We start from the raw sequence: 21,486 nt of genomic DNA, 5'->3' as shown, positions 1-21,486 counted from the left end.
GCTGTCAGCACAGAGCCCGACCCAGGGCTCGAACTCACGAGCTGTGAGACCATGCATGACCTGAGCCGAAGTCGGATACTCAACCGACTGAGCCACCCAGGTGCCCCAAGGATTCTTCTTTTTCTTCAAATAAAAGGGAGAGACTAACTCAGCGGTTTGTAATCCTCCTTGCATGTTAGACTCACCGAGGGGGCTCTGCAAGGAGGATATCTGGACCCCACCTCCTGAGAATCTGATTCAGCTGGTTTGAGGTCAGGGTTTTTGTTGTGTTTCTTTTTTTGTTTGTTTTGTTTTTAATCCTCCAATGATTTTTTTTTTAATATACACAAGTGGAGGACTACTGGTCTGACTTTGCAAGTCAAGAAGGGCTAAAGAAATGAATCAATCCAATCATTGCATCTCATGTATATTTGATGTAAAACTGGTGTTTGAAGTAGGCAAGAACTCGTATAGCTTTTTCTTCATTCCTGAATCTTCCTGGAAATTGCTCACTTTTCTGGTCCGTAATCAAGTGTTTCATCCCCTGTGAACCTTCTCTGGGCAGTCTGGACCCTTTCTTCCCATTGGCCACACACCCAGCTCGGCATTGACACTTCCTCATGTTGTTGTGTTGGGAGGTCTAGCTCCTGGACCAGACAAAAAGCTCCTTAGCATGTTTAAAAATGGCGGATGTCCATTAAGCACTGTGTTAACCATGGAGGATGCGCTGTCCGTGTTCTGTCGGAGTATAGTGTTGGTTGGAGAAGAATCAGAAACAGTGTGGCAGGTGCTACAATAGAGGGAAATGGTGTCTGTTCAGGGCACAGAGCGTGAGCCCACTGACCTGGTCAAGATAGGATAGGGTCTGGGACCAGGAAACACTTGGCCCTTTCAATTCTAAATCCCTTTTGCTTGGCAGGTGTTAGGCACCCAAGAGACTTTGGTGAATCCATGACTGACGAGCTTACTGACTGAATAAATGAATAAGAGGAGACAGAAGATACAGTGTCAGTAACCAGTGTGTGCGTGAGTCTGTATTTTGGAATGGGAGGAATATAAAGATAAGCATTCTTATGTCTTCTGCAAGAAGGAAGAGGGGAAATAAAATACTTTAAAACTCTTCTTATCTTTCAATCCTTGTATTCTTAAATTCACACAATACATTCAAATGGTAATGTGGTCAGCAGGGACCATATTCAGTCAATTTTCCACCCACTTTCCCGCACCTGCGCCCCAAGGATCGAGAGCCCGTGTTTGCTCTGCTTTCTGGAGGCCTGGCTCCCACCGCGGAAGCCACCTCGGGAAACATGTCTTAGAGTTGGACCATATCCTGCCATTGACGTTCACCACAGGAGGGGTTCCGTTTGAAAACTCGTGACAGGACATATCCCATGGTTAGAGGCACGTTGCTTCTGGCAGCTTCCCTCAGAATGGAACAGGTTTTGTTACCGGTTGGAGAGTCCCTGTGCTCAGTTCAGAATTCATGTGAACGAGGACCTTGTGGGGAAACGCAGACAATTCAGCGTGAAGGCATAGCAGCACTTGTCTTGGGGCCTTTGGTATCTCTCTGCAAGTCAGAGTATTTTTCTCTTCTTTCCCCCTTTGTTCAACCTCCACCCATTTCAGCCTCTCTATCTCTCTCCCTCTCCCTCCTTGTCTCTCTCTCTCGTTCTCTTGCTTTCCCATTATAGATGAGGTCATTATGATTTGGAGCCAAGAGGAGTGCATTCCTGTAACGTTAAATCTCTGTACTCAATTTGTGACTTTTTCTTTCTTTTCTTTTCTTCTTTTTTTTTTTTAGAAAATGGTGATACTTTATAGTTGGAGGACAGCTTGCTTAATTGTGCTATTTTAGATTGCAGATGTGAGCTTCCTGGAGGAATTCTGTCAATTTGTGAACAGGGCTTAGTGCTTCCAGACTTCTTATTCTCACTTATTTCAAATTTATAATTGCTTTTGAGTCCATTGTGGGACGTGAAAAATGTTCTGGCTTTGGTTAGGTTATGGGCCACTTACTGGCTTTCTGGCGCCCTGTACTTTGGACACCCGGCTCCCCACTGATGTGCAGGGAAGGAAGGTTCGTACTGGTAGGAGAGAGATCGGGCTAGACTCCTTTCCCAACAGCAAGGTGGGTGCAGGGATCCTTCAGAGACGGGGTTTCCTAATAAAAGCTCTGTTCTGAAATCATAATGGAGATGTGAAGGAGGGTGAAGAGAGGGATGTGGGGGAAGGAGAGTGAGGAGAGAGAGATACAGAAAATAAGAAGATACCAACTATGAGGGATGATCTCACGTATTATCCCAAGACCTGTGTGCTGCAGGGGGAACAGCGGATATTTAATGACCAGAAAAGTTGGGCATCCATTCTGCTTCTGTATCATCTGGGGCAAAACACTTCCTTCTTCTGGGTCACAGTCTCTTCCCTGTAAGAAAAAGTAGGGATTAGCACCAAAGCCCTGTCTTCCCGAGACTTTCTTCCAGGGAGGGGAGGAGAGGTTTCCCTGGGTCTTTTTCTTTAAGCACATTTGGACCCCTGATCTTTTAAAAGCTGAGAGCCCTGACTTCCTCTGCCTTCTACTCCCTGTATGACTGTGGGTGAGTTCGTGTCATTTTTCTCGTTTGGAACAGGAGGGTAGTTCCTCTTCTCGGGGTTGTAAGGATTATGCTGAGAATGTGTGCTATAGTGATACCAGCTGAACGCTGAAACGCAGGAAAAGTGGAACCATTTCTTTGTTGACCTACCCTTCCTCACATGATTCCAGAGGGGGAGGTATGAGGCTGGGGACAGTGACACGAAATGCATACACTTTTCCTCATTTTGGCTTTGGCCCCTTAACTTCTGTAGACTCCTAATGTTCTATACGGACCAAGTGGCAAATTTCTTTTGTCTTGGATAGAGCGGCCTCAAATGTAGAATCAGCGTCTCCTTCAGAAAGAAGTGAGCCCAAGAGGAAGAGGTCAGAACCCCTGGACCCATTTCGCCTCATGTGCCTGTGATAGGGAGAGTCTTCCTAGAAAGAATGCTGCCCTTTGTGGGAGCAAGTCCTGAACTCACCTGGATGAACATGTCCTTCAGTAGCCTTAAAAAGATGCCTTTCCAGGGGCACCTGGGTGGCTCCATCGGTTAAGTGTCCAACTTTGGCTCAGGTCATGATCTCACAGTCCGTGAGTTCGAGCCCCACGTCGGGCTCTGTGCTGACAGCTCAGAGCCTGGAGCCTGCTTCGGATTCTGTGTCTCCTTCTCTGTCTCTGCCCCTCCCCTGCTCATGCTCTGTCTGTCTCTCTCTCTCAAAAATAAATAAAAACGTTTAAAAAAAAAAAAAAAGATGCCTTTCCCTCTAGCCAGTTACTGATCTTACTCTTCCCTTCAAAGGGTGGGGGTGCCTTCAGTTCCTAACCTGAAAAGTAACTGAGTAAACAACATTTCTGCATGAAGTAATAGAATCCTTTGAAGAACCTTCAAGCAAAACAAGTAAAACTGAAGATGCTGCCCTAAGAGCAACAATTCCACTGTTAGGTATTTCTCCAGAGCAAATGATTCCTTTAAACTTCCTGAAACATAGGAGGTCATTCTATTTGTAGGGTACTCTGAGTAGTTCCTGTCGGGCCATCCTGAGGAGATTTTTTTTTTTTTTCCAACGTTTTATTTATTTTTGGACAGAGAGAGACAGAGCACGAACGGGGGAGGGGCAGAGAGAGAGGGAGACACAGAATCGGAAACAGGCTCCAGGCTCTGAGCCATCAGCCCAGAGCCTGACGCGGGGCTCGAACTCCCGGACCGCGAGATCGTGACCTGGCTGAAATCGGACGCTTAACCGACTGCGCCACCCAGGCGCCCCGAGATTTTTTTTTTTTAATGTTTATTTTTGAGACGGAGGCAGAGTGCGAGTGGGGGAGGGGCAGAGAGAGGGGGAGAGACAGAATCCGAAGCAGGCTCCAGGCTCTGAGCTGTCAACACAGATGTGGGGCTCGAACTCACAGACCGTGAGGTCATGACCTGAACCGAAGTCGGACGCTTAACCGACTGAGCCACCCAGGTGTCCCGGAGGAGACTTTTTTTTTTTTAATGTTTATTTCTTTATTTTGAGAGAGAGAGTGAGAGCATATGAACGAGAGTGGGGGATGAGCAGAGAGAGGGAGAGATTGAATCCCAAGCAGGCTCCACACTGTCAGCACAGAGCCTGGCACACAGTGCTCCTTCCCACGACCCTGGAATCATGACCTGAGCCGAGATCAAGAGTCTGATGAATAACCGACTGAGCCCCCCAGGCACCCCGATCCTGAGGAGATTCTGTCTTGGCACATCAACAAGCCATTTGCACCAATTTGCTGAATGCCAGGAAAACTCTTAGATATGTACATCAGGAGGCATATACAGGAATGTTTGTAGAGGCTTTTTTAAAATAAAAATACGTGCGCGTGCGCGCGCGCACACACACACACACAGGGATACAACCTAAATATCAGGAAGGGAACAGATAAAGTGATATGATCATGTAGAAAGGACTGAACCAGAACTAACGTACCGACTTGGATGACGCTCAGACAATGTTGATCAAAATAGCGGGTTGCAAAAGTATACATACGTATCATGCTGTCTCTATAAAATTTAAAAACAAGCAAAACAACACTATTGCTTAGGGATATTTACAGAAATATTAAAATATATGTAAATGCATGGAATGATAAATACCAAGTTCTGGAATAAGAAGTTACCCCAGAGAGCTGACACTGGGGAGAACCCAAGGGGGCTATGTTGACGTTGCCAGTATTTTAGTTTTTAAGCTCCCTGGTAGATCCATAAATACATGTTGGCTCTACAGTATACTTTGTTCTATGTGAACTATCCTATGGAGATTTCCCTATAGAGCGAATGAAAGCTGCGAGAGAGGAGTCCAAGATGAGACAGGCAAGCAAGCCAGGGGTCAGATGGTGGGTGCCTCTGTGGGCCATTTTCAAGTTTGGCTTTCGTCTAAGGGCAAAGGGGATCCACAGAAAGGTGTCAGGAAGCGTGGGAGGGATCCCATCAGGTTAGCAGCTGGAACATTAACTCCTGCTACCCAGTAGGGACTGGATTTGTGGAGAGTGGAACAGTTAAGAGAAATTTGCCGTGGCCCCAATGGTAGAGAACCTCCTCCTTGAAATGCCATCTTCTGCTTCCAGAATGTTCTTCCTTCCTTTTTCTCTCCCTCTTCTCTGGCCATGCCCTTTTATCCCCATCTCTAATTCCTCTTCCTCCTCTGGCCCCTTAGTGTTGTTGTTTCCCAGAGTGTTTTTTTTTTTTTTCACCCTGTTTTCATTTTTTAGGGACATGTCTTAGTAATATGACTCATATCCCACCTTCAGTTACCATCTCCATGCTCTTGGTTCTCACATTTATTTCTGCAACCCCATCCTTTTTCCCAGCTCCAAACTGCCTACTGGATATTTTTCCTTGACTGTCTCATAGTTGAAACAGAATCCAGCATGTTTGAAATGGAGTTATTCTCCTTTCCACATGTGCCTTTTCCTGCTGTGTTTGGGGTCTTGATTGACCGTACTATGATCTATCCCGTTGTCTGATCTAGAAAACCGGGTCTGATTCCAGACTCCTCTCTCTGTCATCTTCCCTCTGTAACTGGGTTTCATGTTAGGGATTAAGGGTAAGGCTTGGGTGCTCTGTGCTGTGACATGTTTAGGGACCCAAGAATGCTCAATTCCTGCCACTTTACTGCCCTCCTCGTCAGAAGATTTCAGTGACCTCACCACCAGCAAGATACGATGCCGACTTCAGAGCATTATTACATCTAAGGCCCTTCTGGACCTGGCTGCTATTGACTTTTCATCCTCATTTGCTGCCATTTTTCTGTCCCAACACTCTTTGCAATCAACCCACTTGAATGTGCCATATTGTTTTAGGGCTCGGTGCCTTGGTATATATACCACTCTTTCTGCTTAGAATTGGAATGCGTTTTCTGACCATGCTTGTCTGGTGAATTCTTAAAGTCTTTAAAACTAGCCCGTGATAGCCCTGGTCTTGCTGGGCCCTAATTCCTAGTTTACATGCCTGCTTATCCCCGGCAGACTCTGAACCTCTGAGGCACAGAGAGAGCCCACTCACTTTTTACCTTCTTGTCCTGATACACTGCCAAGGCTCTGCCAGTGTGTTTAGGGTCAACTCTCCCAGCAAACGTCCCCTTTCTCTTTCTGCCCTGTACTAGGATTGTTGGAGATGAGTTGCAAATTACTGAAACAAACATTCCACAGGAAAAAAATACATTGTAATTGTAAACTCTTAGAACAGATATTCTATCTTCTGCAGTTTTGGTATTTGCTACCTCACTTAGAGCAACTCTGGGAGGAAGTATGTATATAGAGTGCATTTTAAACAAAAGTTTCAGTGTTCTCCGTCCTGCTTCCTGACCTTTCCAGGAGCTATCTTCGTGATCTGTCTTCAGTTTCTTTTTTGTCAGTCTTCAGGTTTTTACTCGTAGTGCCTTCTGCTCATCTGCCAGACATATTTAAGCTTCTCAGTACTTTTAGCAAGATGATGATGATGATGATGATGATGATGGTGATGATGATAAACCCGTCTCTTCAACATTGCTGCTAATTCTTCAAACCCTTTCCTTATTCCTATTCTCCTTTTCATCATTTAAAAAAAAAAAAACAGCTGTTTATGCTTGGTACATTTACTTGCTCATGTTCTGTTCACTCTGCCCCCTGGAATCTGACGTTAGGCATTACCACGAGGAAAAGCTTTCTTTCAAAGGTGTAAGCGACTTCCAGCTTGCCAATCCAGCTGTGTCTCTTTAACTATGATGCCGCTTCTTCTCCCTGTAGTTTTTGATCCTATGGTATTGATGATCTCTTCCTCTTAAAAATGTTTTCCACTCTTCACTTCTGTATCATGGTACTCTTTTTTTTTTTTTTTTAATTTTTTTTAAGTTTATTTATTTTTGAAACAGAGAGAGACAGAGCATGAATGGGGGTGGGTCAGAGAGAGAGGGAGACACAGAATCGGAAGCAGGCTCCAGGCTCTGAGCTGTCAGCACAGAGCCCGACGCGGGGCTCAAACTCACGGACCGCAAGATCGTGACCTGAGCTGAAGTCGGACGCTTAACCGACTGAGCCACCCAGGCGCCCCATGGTACTCTTTTTTAAAAATTTTGTTTATTTTTTATTTAGAGAGGGCACGTGAGCAGGGGAGGGGCAGAGAGGGAGAGAGAGAGAGAATCCAAGCAGGCTCTGCAGTGTTCAGACACAGGGCTCGATCCCACGACTGTGAAATGATGACCTGAGCCCAAATCGAGAGTCAGATGCTTAGCCCCCTGAGCCACCTCGGGACCCCTCACGGTACTCTTACAATTTCTAGTCTTTCTCTGATCTTGCAGTTCATCTATTTGGGCACATATGATTCTATCTTTAACCACTGACATGTGTTCAACAAATATTTATCGGGTGACAATGAAGTGCCAGGCACTGGATGTGTAGTGGAGAACAAAACAGATTATGGTCTAACTTTCTGAAGTCCAGAGTTTAAACTTGGTGTTTGTTATCTATTACTGTTTAACAAATTACCACAAACTTAGCGACTTAAAATAAGATACACTTACTGTCACAGTTTTTGTGGATCAGGCTTCTGGGCGTGGTGTTCTGGGGCCTGCCCCGTGTTCTGCCCTGTGTTCCGGGGTCTCTCACGAGCCTGCAGTCACGGTGTCGGCTGGGGCCAGGGACCCCCCCGCAGCCTCCAGCGGGGAGGGATCCGCTTCCAGGCTCGTGTTCATGTTGGCAGGATTCCTTTCATGGCAGACCGGTGGACAGATGGCCTCGGTGCCCCAGCACCCTCAGCTCCTTGCCACGTGGGTCTGTGTATGTGGCACCTTGTTTCATCGGAGCTAGTGAGGAGGAGGGGCAAAAGAGTTAATTAGCAAGGTGGGAGTTGTGACCTCGTGGAATATGTTGGTGGAAATGATATCCCATTACTTTTACTGTGTTCTAATGGTTAGAAGCAAGTCACAGATCCTGCCCACGCTCAAGACGAGATTACATGGGACAAAACTGCCAGGAAGCAGAGACTCACCAGGGGCCTTCTTAAGAGTCCCCCTGTCACAAACCTTTTACTGTTTTTCCCTCGGATGGTACAGCCATCTCCATCTCTCCTACTTTTCCAGTGAACTCACTCCCCTTCCCTTGCCCACACCTGCTTCTCATCCTGTATTCCCTGACCTGGTCAGCCGCCTTGTATGTGTCCAGTCATCTACTCTGGAAAGGAAACCCCGAGATCATTTTCAGTGCTTCCTCCGGAGGTTTAATGGGGCTCTGGGTTCTGTACGTTCTCCCCCTGGGGCGCCTTTCATGTCATTCTGTACTTTCCATCGACACTGACCTGGCTTTCGTTGGTTGTTACGATGCCTCTTTTTTTTTAAATACCAAAAGGCAGAGACCTGGTCTTATTCTGTGGATCCAAAGTGCCAGCCTCGAGAGCAGTGATTCCGAGTCTTGGCCACACCCTGGAATCACTCAGGGAGCTTGGAATGTCACTGGTGCCTGGGACCCACCGCCAGATGTGATGGCAAAGTGGGTCCCAGGTGCAGCTGGACGTTGGCATTTAAAAAATCTCTGTGGCGGGGCGCCTGGGTGGCGCAGTCGGTTAAGCGTCCGACTTCAGCCAGGTCACGATCTCGCGGTCCGGGAGTTCGAGCCCCGCGTCAGGCTCTGGGCTGATGGCTCAGAGCCTGGAGCCTGCTTCCGATTCTGTGTCTCCCTCTCTCTCTGCCCCTCCCCCGTTCATGCTCTGTCTCTCTCTGTCCCAAAAATAAATAAACGTTGAAAAAAAAATTAAAAAAATAAATAAAAAATCTCTGTGGGGGATGCCTGAGTGGCTCAGTTGGTTAGGCGACTGACTTCGGCTCAGGTCATGATCTCGCGGTTCGTGAGTTCGAGCCCCGTGTCCGGCTCCGTGCTGACGGCTCAGAGCCTGGAGCCTGCTTCGGGGATTCTGTGCCTCCCTCTCTCTCAGCCCCTTCCCTGCTTGCTCTCTCTCAAAAATAATAAACACTGAAAAAACATTTATTTAAATCTCTGTGATTCAAGCGTGCAGGCAACAGTGAAAGCCTTTCATTCTCTGGGAGAATGAAAGGAGGAAAAAAAGGTAAACATCTAATGAATAGGAAGAATTTAAAACTAGAGTTAAAGTTGCGTTTAAAAAATCACACACCCTACAGACAGAATGTGACACAGCAAAGTAAACAAAACGATCTCTAAAATGATCAGTGAAGGGGTGCCTGGGCGGCTCAGCAGGTTAAGTATCCGACTTCAGCTCAGGTTATCATCTCACAGTTCACAAATTCGAGCCCCACGTCAGGCTCTGTGCTGACAGTTCCGAGCCTGGAGCCTGCTTCGGATGCTGTGTGTGTGTCTCTCTCTGCCCCTCTCCTGTTTGTGCTCTGTTTCTCTCTAAAAAACAAGCAAACAAAAAACATTAAAATGATCAATGAAGTTTGGGAATATGTACCTTCGTGGGAATGAGAAATGTGGGAAATCAGAAATGTCAAAGAGTGAAAGATGTAGTTTGTTAAAATACAACGCTTTATTATTAAAAAAAATTTTTTTTTAATGTTTATTTATTTTTGAGAGAGAGAGAAAGAGCACAGGCAGGAGAGGGGTGGAGAGAGAGAGGGAGACACAGAATCCAAAACAGGCTCCAGGCTCTGAGCTGTCAGCACAGAGCCTGATGCGGGGCTCGAACCCACGGACCGTGAGATCATGACCTGAGCTGAAGTCGGGCGCTCAACCGACTGAACCACCCAGGCGCCCCTAAAATACAACACTTTGGTTTTTGTGTTCACGAAGTAAGCAAAACAGTGAAATAAAGAACCGCCTGGAATAATTCACATTTTTCTTTGTGTTTAGTATGTGTGTGTCCGGGCACGCGCACATAAGGTATAATTTACCTGCAAGTTGTTCTGAGTTTCTCCTTTATTTTCCAGGAACATCTTGAAGACAGTTGCATTGGGTCAGATGTTGTCCTTGTGTATATGTGGGACGGCCATTACCAGCCAGTACCTGGCAGAAAGATACAGAGTGAACACGCCCATGCTTCAGAGCTTTATCAACTACTGCCTGCTGCTTCTGTTTTATACGGTGATGCTGGCATTCCAGTCAGGTCGGTACAACGTGAGAGTGGCCTTTGCAGCCAGTTATCTTTATAAAAATGTTGGGCTTCTGATTACTTAAAAAATAAAATGCGAGGTCAAACCAAGAACAGGAAACTATTTTTCATCCAAGTTATTAGGAAAGGAGGGCACCTCTGAATGGTATGCAAATAGCAATTGGAGATTTATGTATAACTCTGGGAAATTGTTAAGAACAGGGAGCACCAGACGGTACCAGTAGAAGTTGTCAAGGAATTTGAAAAAGTGCTGGGACATCTGACTGGCTCAGTTGGTAAAGCATGGGACTCTAGATCTCCGGGTTGTGAGTTCGAGCCCCACGTTGGAGGTAGAGATTACTTAAAAAAAAATGAATAAAATTAAAAAAGCGGAAGCTCCATTAAGAGTCAGGTTTTATTTTTTCCCCTGTGGTTGATACATTTAAGAGACAATATTAAAAACCCTTAAAAAGAGACTCACTCTCCAAAATACACATTTCCAGCCAAGTGGAGAATGTTAGAGGGTGCACGGGTTGTGTGTAGATCAAATCTATGTTGTGAGAAAGACAAAGGAATTGGCAAGGAATTAACATCTTTTTTTGTTTTAATGTTTGTTTATTTTGAGAGAGAGAGAGGAGAGTAGAGCAGGGCAGGGGCAGAGAGAGGGAGAGAGAGAGAATCCCGTGCTGACAGACAGCCTGATGTAGGGCTTGATCTCATGAGCCATGAGATCATGACCTGAGCCAAAATCAGGAATCAGACACTTAACCTCCTGAGCCACTCAGGTGCCCCCCCCTTTTAAAAAATATTTATTTTTTAATAATATTAAAAGAGAGACATCACAAGTGGGGAGGGGCAGAGAGAGAGGGAGAGGGAGAGAAGGAATTAACATCCTTATTACGGGCTGGTTAAGTTGTTTTTTTTTTTTTTTTTAATGTTTATTTTTGAGAGAGAGATAAAGTGTAAGGGGGAGGGGCAGAGAGAGGGGAAAACAGAATCTGAAGCAGGCTCCAGGCTCTGAGCTGTCCGCACAGAGCCCAATGCAGGGCTCGAATCCATGAACTGCGAGATCATGACCTGAGCTGAAGTCAGATACTTAACCAACTGAACCACCCAGGTGCCCTTGGTTACGTTGTTTTAGAATTGTTATAGATTTATGATTTCTAGCTGCTATGCAAAAAACGGGAAAGGTTCTGACTGACGTCTTGTGCCGGATATCATTTGAATTGTTTACCTCATTTTGTCACATGTTATGTCACTAAGTCCTCCCAAGGAAGCAAAGTGAGTATTACCGTTATCCCTGCTTTGCAGATGAGGAAACAGAGTCACACAGCCCACCATAGCCGGTTGTGAGTCATCCAGGTAGTGACTGGTGGAGCCGGATTCCAAGCCGGGCAGCCTGCCCCTGAGCCTATGCTGTGCACGAGGGGCTGTTAGTCATAACAGACGTCCTTCCCGTAAGAGGAGAGCGTGAGGGGGGTCTGGGTGGCTCAGTTGGTGAAGCGTCTTCGTCATGATCGGCTCGGGTCACGATCTCTCAGTTTTGTGGGTTCGAGCCCTGCATCATGCTCCGTGCTGACAGTGTGGAGCCTGCTTGGGATTCTCTCTCTCTCCCTCTCTCTATGCCCTTCCCGACTTGTGCTGTGTCTGTCTCTCTGAAAATAAATAAGTAAACCTAAAAAACAAAAAGAGATTGAATCCAGGAATGTGAAAACGAGGGGTAACCCAGACTGACCAGGAGGGGGCTGTCCTTCCATCTTTGGCATTTCAAGCCACATCGTGAAATCACTGATGTTTGCTAATCCTCTTGTAATATGAACCTTAATAGGTCAGTGGTATTTCTGTGTTGGGATAGGTGACTTATTTTTGAAAGAAAATGGAAGCCAGTGTGGGAGGGGGGGAAAACATTTCAAGGGGAGAGCACCAGGTTTGGCAAGAATGTTAGGAGTTGGAAACAGAATTGGACACGTGGTTACTAGCCCCAGACTCCACTCCTTTGTGAGCTGTTGTGAACTCTTGAAGGAAGTTAGCATGATTCATAAATATGTCAGTGAGGTCCCCCAAGGGGTGATGGCAGGGACCTTCCAAGCCATGTCATGTTGAGTGGGACTGACTGTTTGATTTCAGGATGTTCCTGCGAATTGGACTTTGATGATAATTCTTTGGTTATGATTCTCACTTATAGATTATCTTATCGTAAAGCCTTCTCCTGAATGTGCTAACTGTGTATCTCCTGCCTGCCAGATTCTCCAAAGAAGTGAATTGCAGTTAACTTAAATAAGTAGCATTTGGGCAATAAAAGGTGTTTCTTCGATGATGTAAGTCTTTTTTCCAGACTTATCACTGACTTAATTTTCTCTTGAAAGCACATCTCTTCCAAAAGAATGACCAAGTGCAGAGATTAAATGACCAAATGGATTTATAAGAAAACTTTTCATTTCTAGGATAATCTGTAGCTTATCAGCAATGGCAGCATCCAAGCCCATATCTGGAAGTTATATTTATGTGACAGTAGGAAAGGAAATTTAACCACTTTTCTCCTACTTACATTCTCTCTGGTGTTTTCTTTGAACACTTGTCTATGATGACACCTTAGGCTGCGTCTCCTAACAGAAAAAAATCTGACTGACTCTGCTGAGTTACTGTAGGCATTTAGGTTATGAATAATGGAAATTAGGAAGCACCACATTCATAATACATAATGAACATTTGCTTCGACTCCTTAATATCTAAATTGAACATGCATAGTAAACTTTTCTCTTCTTTTTCTAATGTTTATTCATTTCTGAGAGAGAGAAAGAGAGGGAGCACAAGCGGGGGAGGAGCAGAGACAGAGAGAGGGAGACACAGAATCTGAAGCAGGCTCCGGGCTCTGAGCTGTCAGCACAGAGCCCGACGTGGGGCTCGAACTCACGAACCATGAAATCATGATCTGAGCAGAAGTTGGAAGCTTAATCGACTGAGCCACCCAGGCGGCCCTCTTTTCTTTCTTTAAAAAAGTATTATTTATTTATTTTGAGAGACAGAGAGAAACAGAGCACACAAACAGGGGAGGGGCAGAGAGAGAGAGGGAGACTGAGACTCCCAAGCAGACTCCACACTGTCAGTGCAGACGGGAGACTGAGACCCCTAGCAGGGGTCAGTGCAGACCCCACTGTGGGGCTCGAACTCGTGAACCACGAGATCATGATCTGAGCTGAAGTCGAGAGCCAGACGCTTGACCGACTGAGCCACCCAGGCATCCCCATGGTATCGCTTTCAAGCAACATGTGCCAACCCAGATTTCTTTCCACCAGGTAGTGATAACCTTCTGCACGTCTTGAAGAGAAAATGGTGGAAGTACGTCCTGCTTGGACTAGCGGACGTGGAAGCCAATTACCTGATTGTCAAAGCATACCAGTATACGACTCTAACCAGTGTCCAGGTAAGGGGGAGTCTCTGACCGGTTTGGAGTTTTCAGTTCAAGGAAAGAAGCTGAAGCCATGTTTGCTAAGCCAACTTTATCGAAAACCTGTTCCCTTGCAGGAAATCTAAACACAGGTGGATGCTATCTGTTTTTCATTGGAGCATATGTGCTAATGAGTAAGATCTCCTGGAATCAGTGAAAACGTATACAAGTTAATCAGTTCCCAACCTGCCAGTGCTGCTCCCCAGTAGAACAGTTGATACCGAAGGAAGCAGAAATATTTAGTTGGCAATTGATGCTGTGATGTTGACAAGAGTTGTTTTAAGTTTGTTTGAACACGGCCCGTAAAGTGAGTATACTTTTGTGTGCCACGGAAAACTGGGAGGTTTGCTAGTAAAGTAGATATTCAAGACAAAGGGGCCATTGGACTTGTTGGAAGGAACCTCGTAGACACATGGGGTAGAGACTCAGCGTCCTGCGTGGCCAAAGGCAAAAGCGATCTCCTTATTCCTTTTTTAGGTTGATTCTTGATGGACTGAAAGAAATGTGTTCCTGCAGAGCAGTACTTTTTCACTTGGTGGGGTTGAGGAAGACTGATTCAGTTGTCTTAATGTTAGCAGGCTACGGGCTGCGTGATGGCACCGACTCACTAGTGGGAACAACACACTTTATAAAGGGAGACTCCGGGGCCAGGTTTACACTTCACAGTTTAATAGGTTTGTAACTTTTTTTTTTTGAGAGAGAGTGAGAGAGAGAGAGAGAGAGACTGCTTGCAAGTGGGGGAAGCACAGAGGTATGTATATATATATATATATATAGAGAGAGAGAGAGAGAGAGAGAGAGAGTCAGTCCCAAGTGGCTTCCACGCCCATTGCAGAGCCTGATGTGGGGCTTGGTGCCATGACTGTGAAATCACTACCTGAGCCACATGCTCAACTGACTTAGTCATCCAGGTGCCCCTAGATTTATAACTTTCTGATGCATCAGTTTTCTTACTATTTAAAATACAGAGATGTTCTTTCTTTTTTAATGTTTATTTTTGAGAGAGAGACACACACAGAGCGTGAGTGGGGGAGTGGCAGAGAGAGGGAGACACAGAATGCGAAGCAGCCTCCAGGTTCTGAGCTGTCAGCACACAGCCCGATGTGGGGCTCAAACCCACCAACTGTGAGATCATGACCTGGGTCCAAGTCGGAAGCTTAGCTGACTGAACCACCCAGGTGCCCCTAAAATACAGAGATGTGTTTATTTCGTCTTCACATTTTAGGACCATGGAAAAATTGAAGTGAAATTGGACTTACTTCACTTGGAAGACAAAAGGATTGGTGAAAATTCGGTATTTTTCCCATGTGAATATACATTAAATGCTGAATGCATCTTATTAAGTGTTTTCTGTTCTGTAACATTGTACTAATTGTGCTAAGGATTGTCTTCAGCAGACTTTTTGGCTTTTGACTGGCTTGGGGAAATATGGGTTAAGACAGATACCACAGGAGGCATGTAAAAAACCCAGGATTTCGTAACAATTAAGACCAGGAGTTACTGAAAGAATGAAATTCATCATGAATAGGATTATGTGTGCTTTCAGCTATGGGTAATGAGGGTACGAGAGTGTGGAAGATGGCATTTTTCTAGTCACGTTTATCCTTATAATCTCAGGCACAATTTAATTACTTGATTAGAGCTCCCAGAAACTTTGATCTCTTGACGACTGACGATGACAAGTTTTGAAATGGTACAAGGTCTAAACACAGCTAAGTGGAACTCTTACAGTTGGGTCTTTTTGACTGAAGTTCATGTCCTTTACCACTGAAAAAAATTTCTTTCACTCCTAGCCTCTTAGGAAAACGTAAGCATTCGGTTGTCAAAAGGTGTTTGCTTTTCGGTGCTCGCAAGGAGTACAGTACGAGAAGGGCATGTGACCGCTACAGCTCCCAGCTCGGCAGAGGGTGCGTGTCGCTGGGATCCTTCCAGCCAAGTCTCTGCTTGAGGACATCTGTGGCCTGGGTGAAAGGGCGTTTGGGCCACGCGGTCTCTGAACCTCCTCCCTAAGGATTCCTTCAAAGATTCTGTAATTACGGGGGTGCCTGGGTGGCTCTGTCAGTTGAGTGTCTGACTTTGGCTCAGGTCATGATCTCCCAGTTCGTGAACTCGAGCCCCACCACAAGCTCTGTACTGACAGCTGGGAGCCTGGAGCCCGCTTCCGATTCTGTGTCTCCCTCTCTCTCTGCCCTCCCCTGCTTGTGCTCTGTCTCTCTCTCTCTCTCAAAAATAAACATTAAAAAAAATTTAAAAAGATTCTGTGATTATGACCAGTAATGTAGTAATTACCAGTAATGGAATACGCGACGTGGCCATTGACACCCCACCCTCAGCCAGCGTCTCCTGCACTGTGCAGCTCTATTCTTTCTAGAACACAGTGCTTTTTGAAGCCCCTGTCCTCCGCTCTCTAAGATCTCAATCTCATGTTCTCCTCTGTGCTCCGTCTTTAATAAGGTATTTCTAATAAAATCTAACTCATTTTTGTACCTCTGCTTCCCCCAGCGTCTTACTTATAGTGCCTTGTCTACTGTGGCTGTCCAATAATTTTTAAAGATTAAATTAAATAGGGAGGCTCTTGGGACTGAAAGTATCAAAGAGAAGATTTCCATCACCAAGAGTACATTGTGAAAAGGAGCATCAATGTAGTTAGAAGGCCACATGTGCTAGATATCAGATGGGAAGTCATGGACCGTTCTGGTAAGAAGGGACCCGTGAGATCATCTGGGTCGGCTCTCTTCCTCTCATATTTTGACGCAGAGGGGGACCGGCTGGGGAGCACGCGGCTGGTCAGTGGCTGCACCCCATGGGCAGCTCCCTTATATGGCCCCCAAAAATTGTTAAAAAATAGAGCCAATATAAGTTTGATTTGAAGACACGATTTCAGGATAGGGAGTTTGCTGTGAGAGTTTTTGAGAGCGACCTTTTGTACTTTTTTCGTTGAAGGAATTCTAGTGTAGACTTTGTTAAGTCATCATGGCTGGATTCTGCTGGTGTCTTCTGGGACGGGCTATTACCATGTGCATCGCTTAATGATTTGTTCCGGCAGGCTCAGTAAAGCACTTAGGGGATTAGCGTTCTGCAGCTGGAATAAATAACAAGGCACAGTGCCCATTCCCATGTGGGCGCGTCCGCCTCCAGTAACGACATTGCAGTGAAAGGCAATCACTAAACAGCGGTGGACAGCATGAAACAGGCTGCTGGAGATTTAGGGGCCTGCCTTGTCCCAAACCAGAGAGCTACAGAGCGAATCAGCGACAAGGTTAGAAACAAAACAAAACAAAAAACAGAGTGAGCAATAAAACAGTTTCAGGAGTATTATTAGCGTATGGCATGTATTTTATCCTTGAATGCACTCTGCAAAATCTGTGACCTCGAGAATCGAGTGAATAAAATCCCCCATTTTTTTCTTTACGTTGCCACCGATTTTGGGTTTGCTGGGATTTTGCCACTGTTCACTCCCCTGCCTTTCCGCCCGGCAGTATCAGAGGTGTGGCAAGTGTTTGGGAGTAGACGATGGAGATGAGCGAGAGGATTTGCCGGGAGCAGGTGTTGTCCCACGCGGTGGGGCCGCACACTTGCTCAGGGCGCTGGTGTCTCGGGGCCTTCTGACAATCCCTGCTACTTCTCTGCAGCTCTTGGCCCAAAGGCACTGAAATATCTGGTTGTGTGACGACTTACTCCACCTGCGTCTGGCTTTCTTTGTGCCCCTGAGGGCCGTGTCTCACACCTCCGTCTCCAGCTTCTCTTGTAGCGTCTCCCACCTGGGAGGGGCGAAAGTACTTGTTGACTCGGGTCAAGGGTGCACGAGGGCCTGCAGCTCTGTAAACACAGGCGGGAGTGTCGGGGGTAAACACAGGCGGGAGTGTCGAGGTAGCACCGGCTGCTGGGAGGAATTCCTGGGGGCAGCAACCGGTTCTCCCGCTTCTGACTGTGGGATTTGGGGCAGCTCACGTGACCTCTCTGCGCCTTGGTTTTCCTGCTCTGTGAAATGGGAAATGCATTTTCAGTCTCGTAGAATCGTGAAGGTTAGATGAGCTAACCCGGGTGCTGGGGAGTCCAGGCAATGGGGTAAACCCGTGAAATGCACACGAAATGTACACAGCTCGTAGTAGTTAGGTGCTGACTCCATCGTTTAGCTGAGGAGAGATGGTTTAAGTTGTTTGTTTCTCCTTCCATGCAGCTTTTGGACTGCTTTGGGATTCCTGTGTTGATGGCGCTCTCGTGGTTTGTTCTCTATGCAAGATACAGAGTGATCCACTTGATTGCTGTAGCTGTCTGTCTGCTGGGCGTGGGGACGATGGTCGGTGCCGACATACTCGCAGGGAGAGAAGACAATTCAGGTGAGGCTGTGCTACTTTGTTTCTGGTTCCATCCCAGAAAAAAGTTTTGCTTGTACTTTTGCTTTTTTTAAAAAAAATTTTTTAATTTATTTATTTTGAGAGAGAGAATGGGAGCAGGGGCAGGGGCAGGGGCAGAGGGAGAGGAGAGAGAATCCCACGCAGGCCCCGTGCTCCGTGAGGAGCCCAACGCAAGGCTCGATCCCACAGCCCTGGGATCATGACCTGAGCCAAAATCAAGAGCCGGACTCTAAACTGACTGAGCCACCCAGGCACCTCGTGTTTTTGCTTTCATGTTGCAAAGATGTATGGTAAAAGACAGAAAACGTGTCTTGCTTATAAACTGTCTTTTAAGTTTTTTATTTTGAGATCTATTTGCTTCTGCTGTTGTAACCACTTCCACAAAGCAGCTTTTTTTTTTTTAATGTTTGTTTATTTTTGAGAGAGCGAGTGAGTGAACATGAGCAGGGGAGGGGCAGAGAGAGAGGGAGACACAGAATCTGAAGCAGGCTCCAGGCTCTGAGCTGTCAGCACAGAGCCTGACGCGGGGCTCGAACTCATGGACTGCGAGATCGTGACCTGAGCTGAAGTCGGACACTTAACCGACTGAGCCACCCAGGTGCCCCTGCAAAACAGTTTTTTATGTTCTTACCTGTGCATGGTGCTCATGCCTTTTTGTCACAATAAATAGTTTTGTTTTGTCTCATGAGAGAGACAGTTGTTAATATATTTACAATTAATCTTTGGGCCCATACGTTGAGATTAGTTTACTGGAAAAGCTACTGTAGATTGTTGGTTTTTTTTATCAAAAGGAAGTTTCATGTCCACTGGATGACTGACCTCTTTTTCAGTGGCTCCAAGGATGAGAACATGTGGACGTGGACATGCTTTGGGCCAAAGTTCAGGCAATTGATGGTATACAATCTAAATACGGTGTCGAATTCACCCAACCTCCGAGTGACTTCATTGTGCCCTTTGAGAGAAGATAACCTTGACTGGGTAGCTTCCTTCCCTGTAGTTTTCAGTTAATCCCCTGGCATAAATTCCATCAATTTCTCTGTCATAGAATCATTTCCTGAGGCCTTACGTTATGGCTCCATTTTCTGATCTTATAGTCTCCTGAGGGGTTGAACTGTGAGAAAAATCATGGCAGAATTGTGCCAGAAATTGAGGAGAAGAAGGGTCCTTAAACTTTTAGAAATCAGGGTTTGTCCTTCCATAAAGGCTTACTTAAACGAACGTGAACCAGATAAACTGCTGGAAGCGAGCAAGCTAGGGTCCCCTATATATTTTTTTTTTTAAATTTTTTTTTCAACGTTTTTTATTTATTTTTTGGGGGGGGACAGAGAGAGACAGAGCATGAACGGGGGAGAGGCAGAGAGAGAGGGAGACACAGAATCGGAAACAGGCTCCAGGGTCCGAGCCATCAGCCCAGAGCCCGACGCGGGGCTCGAACTCACGGACCGCGAGATCGTGACCTGGCTGAAGTCGGACGCTTAACCGACTGCGCCACCCAGGCGCCCCAACGTTTGTTTATTTTTGAGACAGACAGAGACAGAGCACGAGCAGGGGAGGGTCAGAGAGAGAGGGAGAGACAGAATCCGAAACAGGCTCCAGGCTCTGAGCCACCAGCCCAGAGCCCGTCGCGGGGCTCGAACTCACGGGCCGCGAGATCATGACCTGAGCCGAAGTTGGCCGCTTAACCAACTGCGCCACCCAGGCGCCCCTAAATTTATTTTTTTTATTTTTTTTATTTTTATTTATTTATTTATTTTTAATGTTTTTTTTTCAACGTTTATTCATTTTTGGGACAGAGAGAGACAGAGCATGAACGGGGGAGGGGCAGAGAGAGAGGGAGACACAGAATCGGAAACAGGCTCCAGGCTCTGAGCCATCAGCCCAGAGCCCGACGCGGGGCTCGAACTCCCGGACCGCGAGATCGTGACCTGGCTGAAGTCGGATGCTTAACCGACTGCGCCACCCAGGCGCCCCTAGGGTCCCCTATATTGACACTGTCTTGTGTTTTGTGCCTTGTCTTCCTGCAGGTAGTGATGTGCTGATTGGTGACATCTTGGTCCTTCTTGGAGCTTCTCTCTATGCTGTTTCTAACGTGTGTGAAGAGTATATCGTGAAGAAGCTGAGCAGGCAGGAGTTTTTAGGAATGGTGGGCCTATTCGGAACCATTATCAGCGGCATACAGCTGTAAGAGTCTAAGATTTCCCTTAAAAACCAAAGAAGTAGGGGCGCCTGGGTGGCTCAGTCAGTTGAGCGTCCGACTTCGGCCCAGGTCGTGATCTCACGCTTCGTGAGTTCGAGCCCCGCGTCAGGTTCTGTGCTGACAGCTTGGAGCCTGGAGCCTGCTTCGGATTCTGTGTCTCCCTCTCTCTCTGTCCCTCCCCAGCTCATGTTCCCCCTCTGTCTCTGTCAAAACTAAACTAAAAAAAAAAAACCAAAAAAAACCACAAAAAAACCCAAAGAATCACATTTATCATACATGATCACTTTCCAGCTACTACTGTTCATTGTTGATTTGGCCCAGATTCCGATTTGAAATCGGTGACTTGCTAACTATCTATGGGGAGACTCTTTTGTTTTGTTTTGTTTTTTGTTTATTTTTATGTGTTTTGAGAGTGAGAGAGCAGGTAGGGAGGGACAGAGAGAGTGGGGGGGAGAGAGAGAGAGAATCCCAAGCAGGCTCTGCACTGTCAGCGCAGAGGCCGATGGGGCTTGAACTCAAGACTGTGAGATCATGACCTGAGCCGAAACCAAGAGCTGGATGCTTAACCAACTGAGCCACCCAGCACCCCTAGAAGATTCTAGAAATGGCAAAAAATATGCCTCATTTTCTTTCTTTTTTTTTTTAGATGTTTTTAATTATTTTTGAGACAGAGAGAGACAGAGCATGAGCAGAGGAGGGGCAGAGAGTGGGGGAGACACAGTATCTAAAGCAGGCTCCAGGCTCTGAGCTGTCAGCACAGAGCCCGACGTGGGGCTGGAACTCACACGCTGCGAGATCATGACCTGTGCCGAAGTCGGATGCTTAACCGACTGAGCCACCCAGGCGCCCCTATGCCTCATTTTCTTACGTGTGCATGATGCTTGGGATTTCTGCTTACAGTGTGGTTGGGGCATTACCAAGAAAGACTGTTTTTCAATGATTTCCAGAAACTATTATCTCCCTATTCAAATGGAAGACACACTGTCATGTTTTCCTTCTATAGCTGACCACTATTTGAAAACTGCTTCTACAGGCATCAAACGTGTTTATGGGCCCCTTTGATTTTATTCTATGTCATTTTTATTACACATACTTACCAAAATTTAAAAATCAATGTAATCCTCAAAAAAGAATCAACATAATTCTTCACCTTAGCTGATGTATAGCAACTAAAATGCTTATAAACAAGTGAAAATGAGTAAGATCTCACTGTGACCTCTTGTTTTAATCTTAGATCGATCGTTGAATGTAAGGATATTGCCAGCATTCAGTGGGACTGGAAAATCGGTATGTTCATGAATGTTCATCCTTTTTTTGGTCAGTATCCTTTTCCTCTAAGTGACAAAAACACGCATCAGGAAATAAATACCTTC

At 46.1% G+C, this 21,486-nt stretch overlaps 1 protein-coding gene across 4 annotated transcripts in view; it reads left to right on the top strand.

Annotated features, from left to right (window-relative positions):
* Positions 1-21,486, top strand: part of SLC35F2 (solute carrier family 35 member F2) — a 99,395-nt gene that overhangs the window by 31,260 nt on the left and 46,649 nt on the right. For 3 of the 4 annotated variants that reach the window (XM_043579243.1, XM_043579241.1, XM_043579242.1), the window contains exons 2-6: positions 9,950-10,125; positions 13,407-13,534; positions 17,739-17,898; positions 19,941-20,097; positions 21,348-21,400. In XM_043579243.1, the coding sequence (XP_043435178.1) occupies positions 9,950-10,125; positions 13,407-13,534; positions 17,739-17,898; positions 19,941-20,097; positions 21,348-21,400 (674 nt within the window). Of the gene's footprint in view, positions 1-9,949; positions 10,126-13,406; positions 13,535-17,738; positions 17,899-19,940; positions 20,098-21,347; positions 21,435-21,486 lie in introns of all 4 variants that reach the window. The other variant, XM_043579244.1, reaches the window with a different exon arrangement.

Source organism: Prionailurus bengalensis, chromosome D1 (genome assembly GCF_016509475.1).
Source record: "Prionailurus bengalensis isolate Pbe53 chromosome D1, Fcat_Pben_1.1_paternal_pri, whole genome shotgun sequence".
In the NCBI taxonomy this organism is placed as follows: domain Eukaryota; kingdom Metazoa; phylum Chordata; class Mammalia; order Carnivora; family Felidae; genus Prionailurus; species Prionailurus bengalensis.
This window is presented reverse-complemented; position numbering and strand designations above follow the sequence as displayed.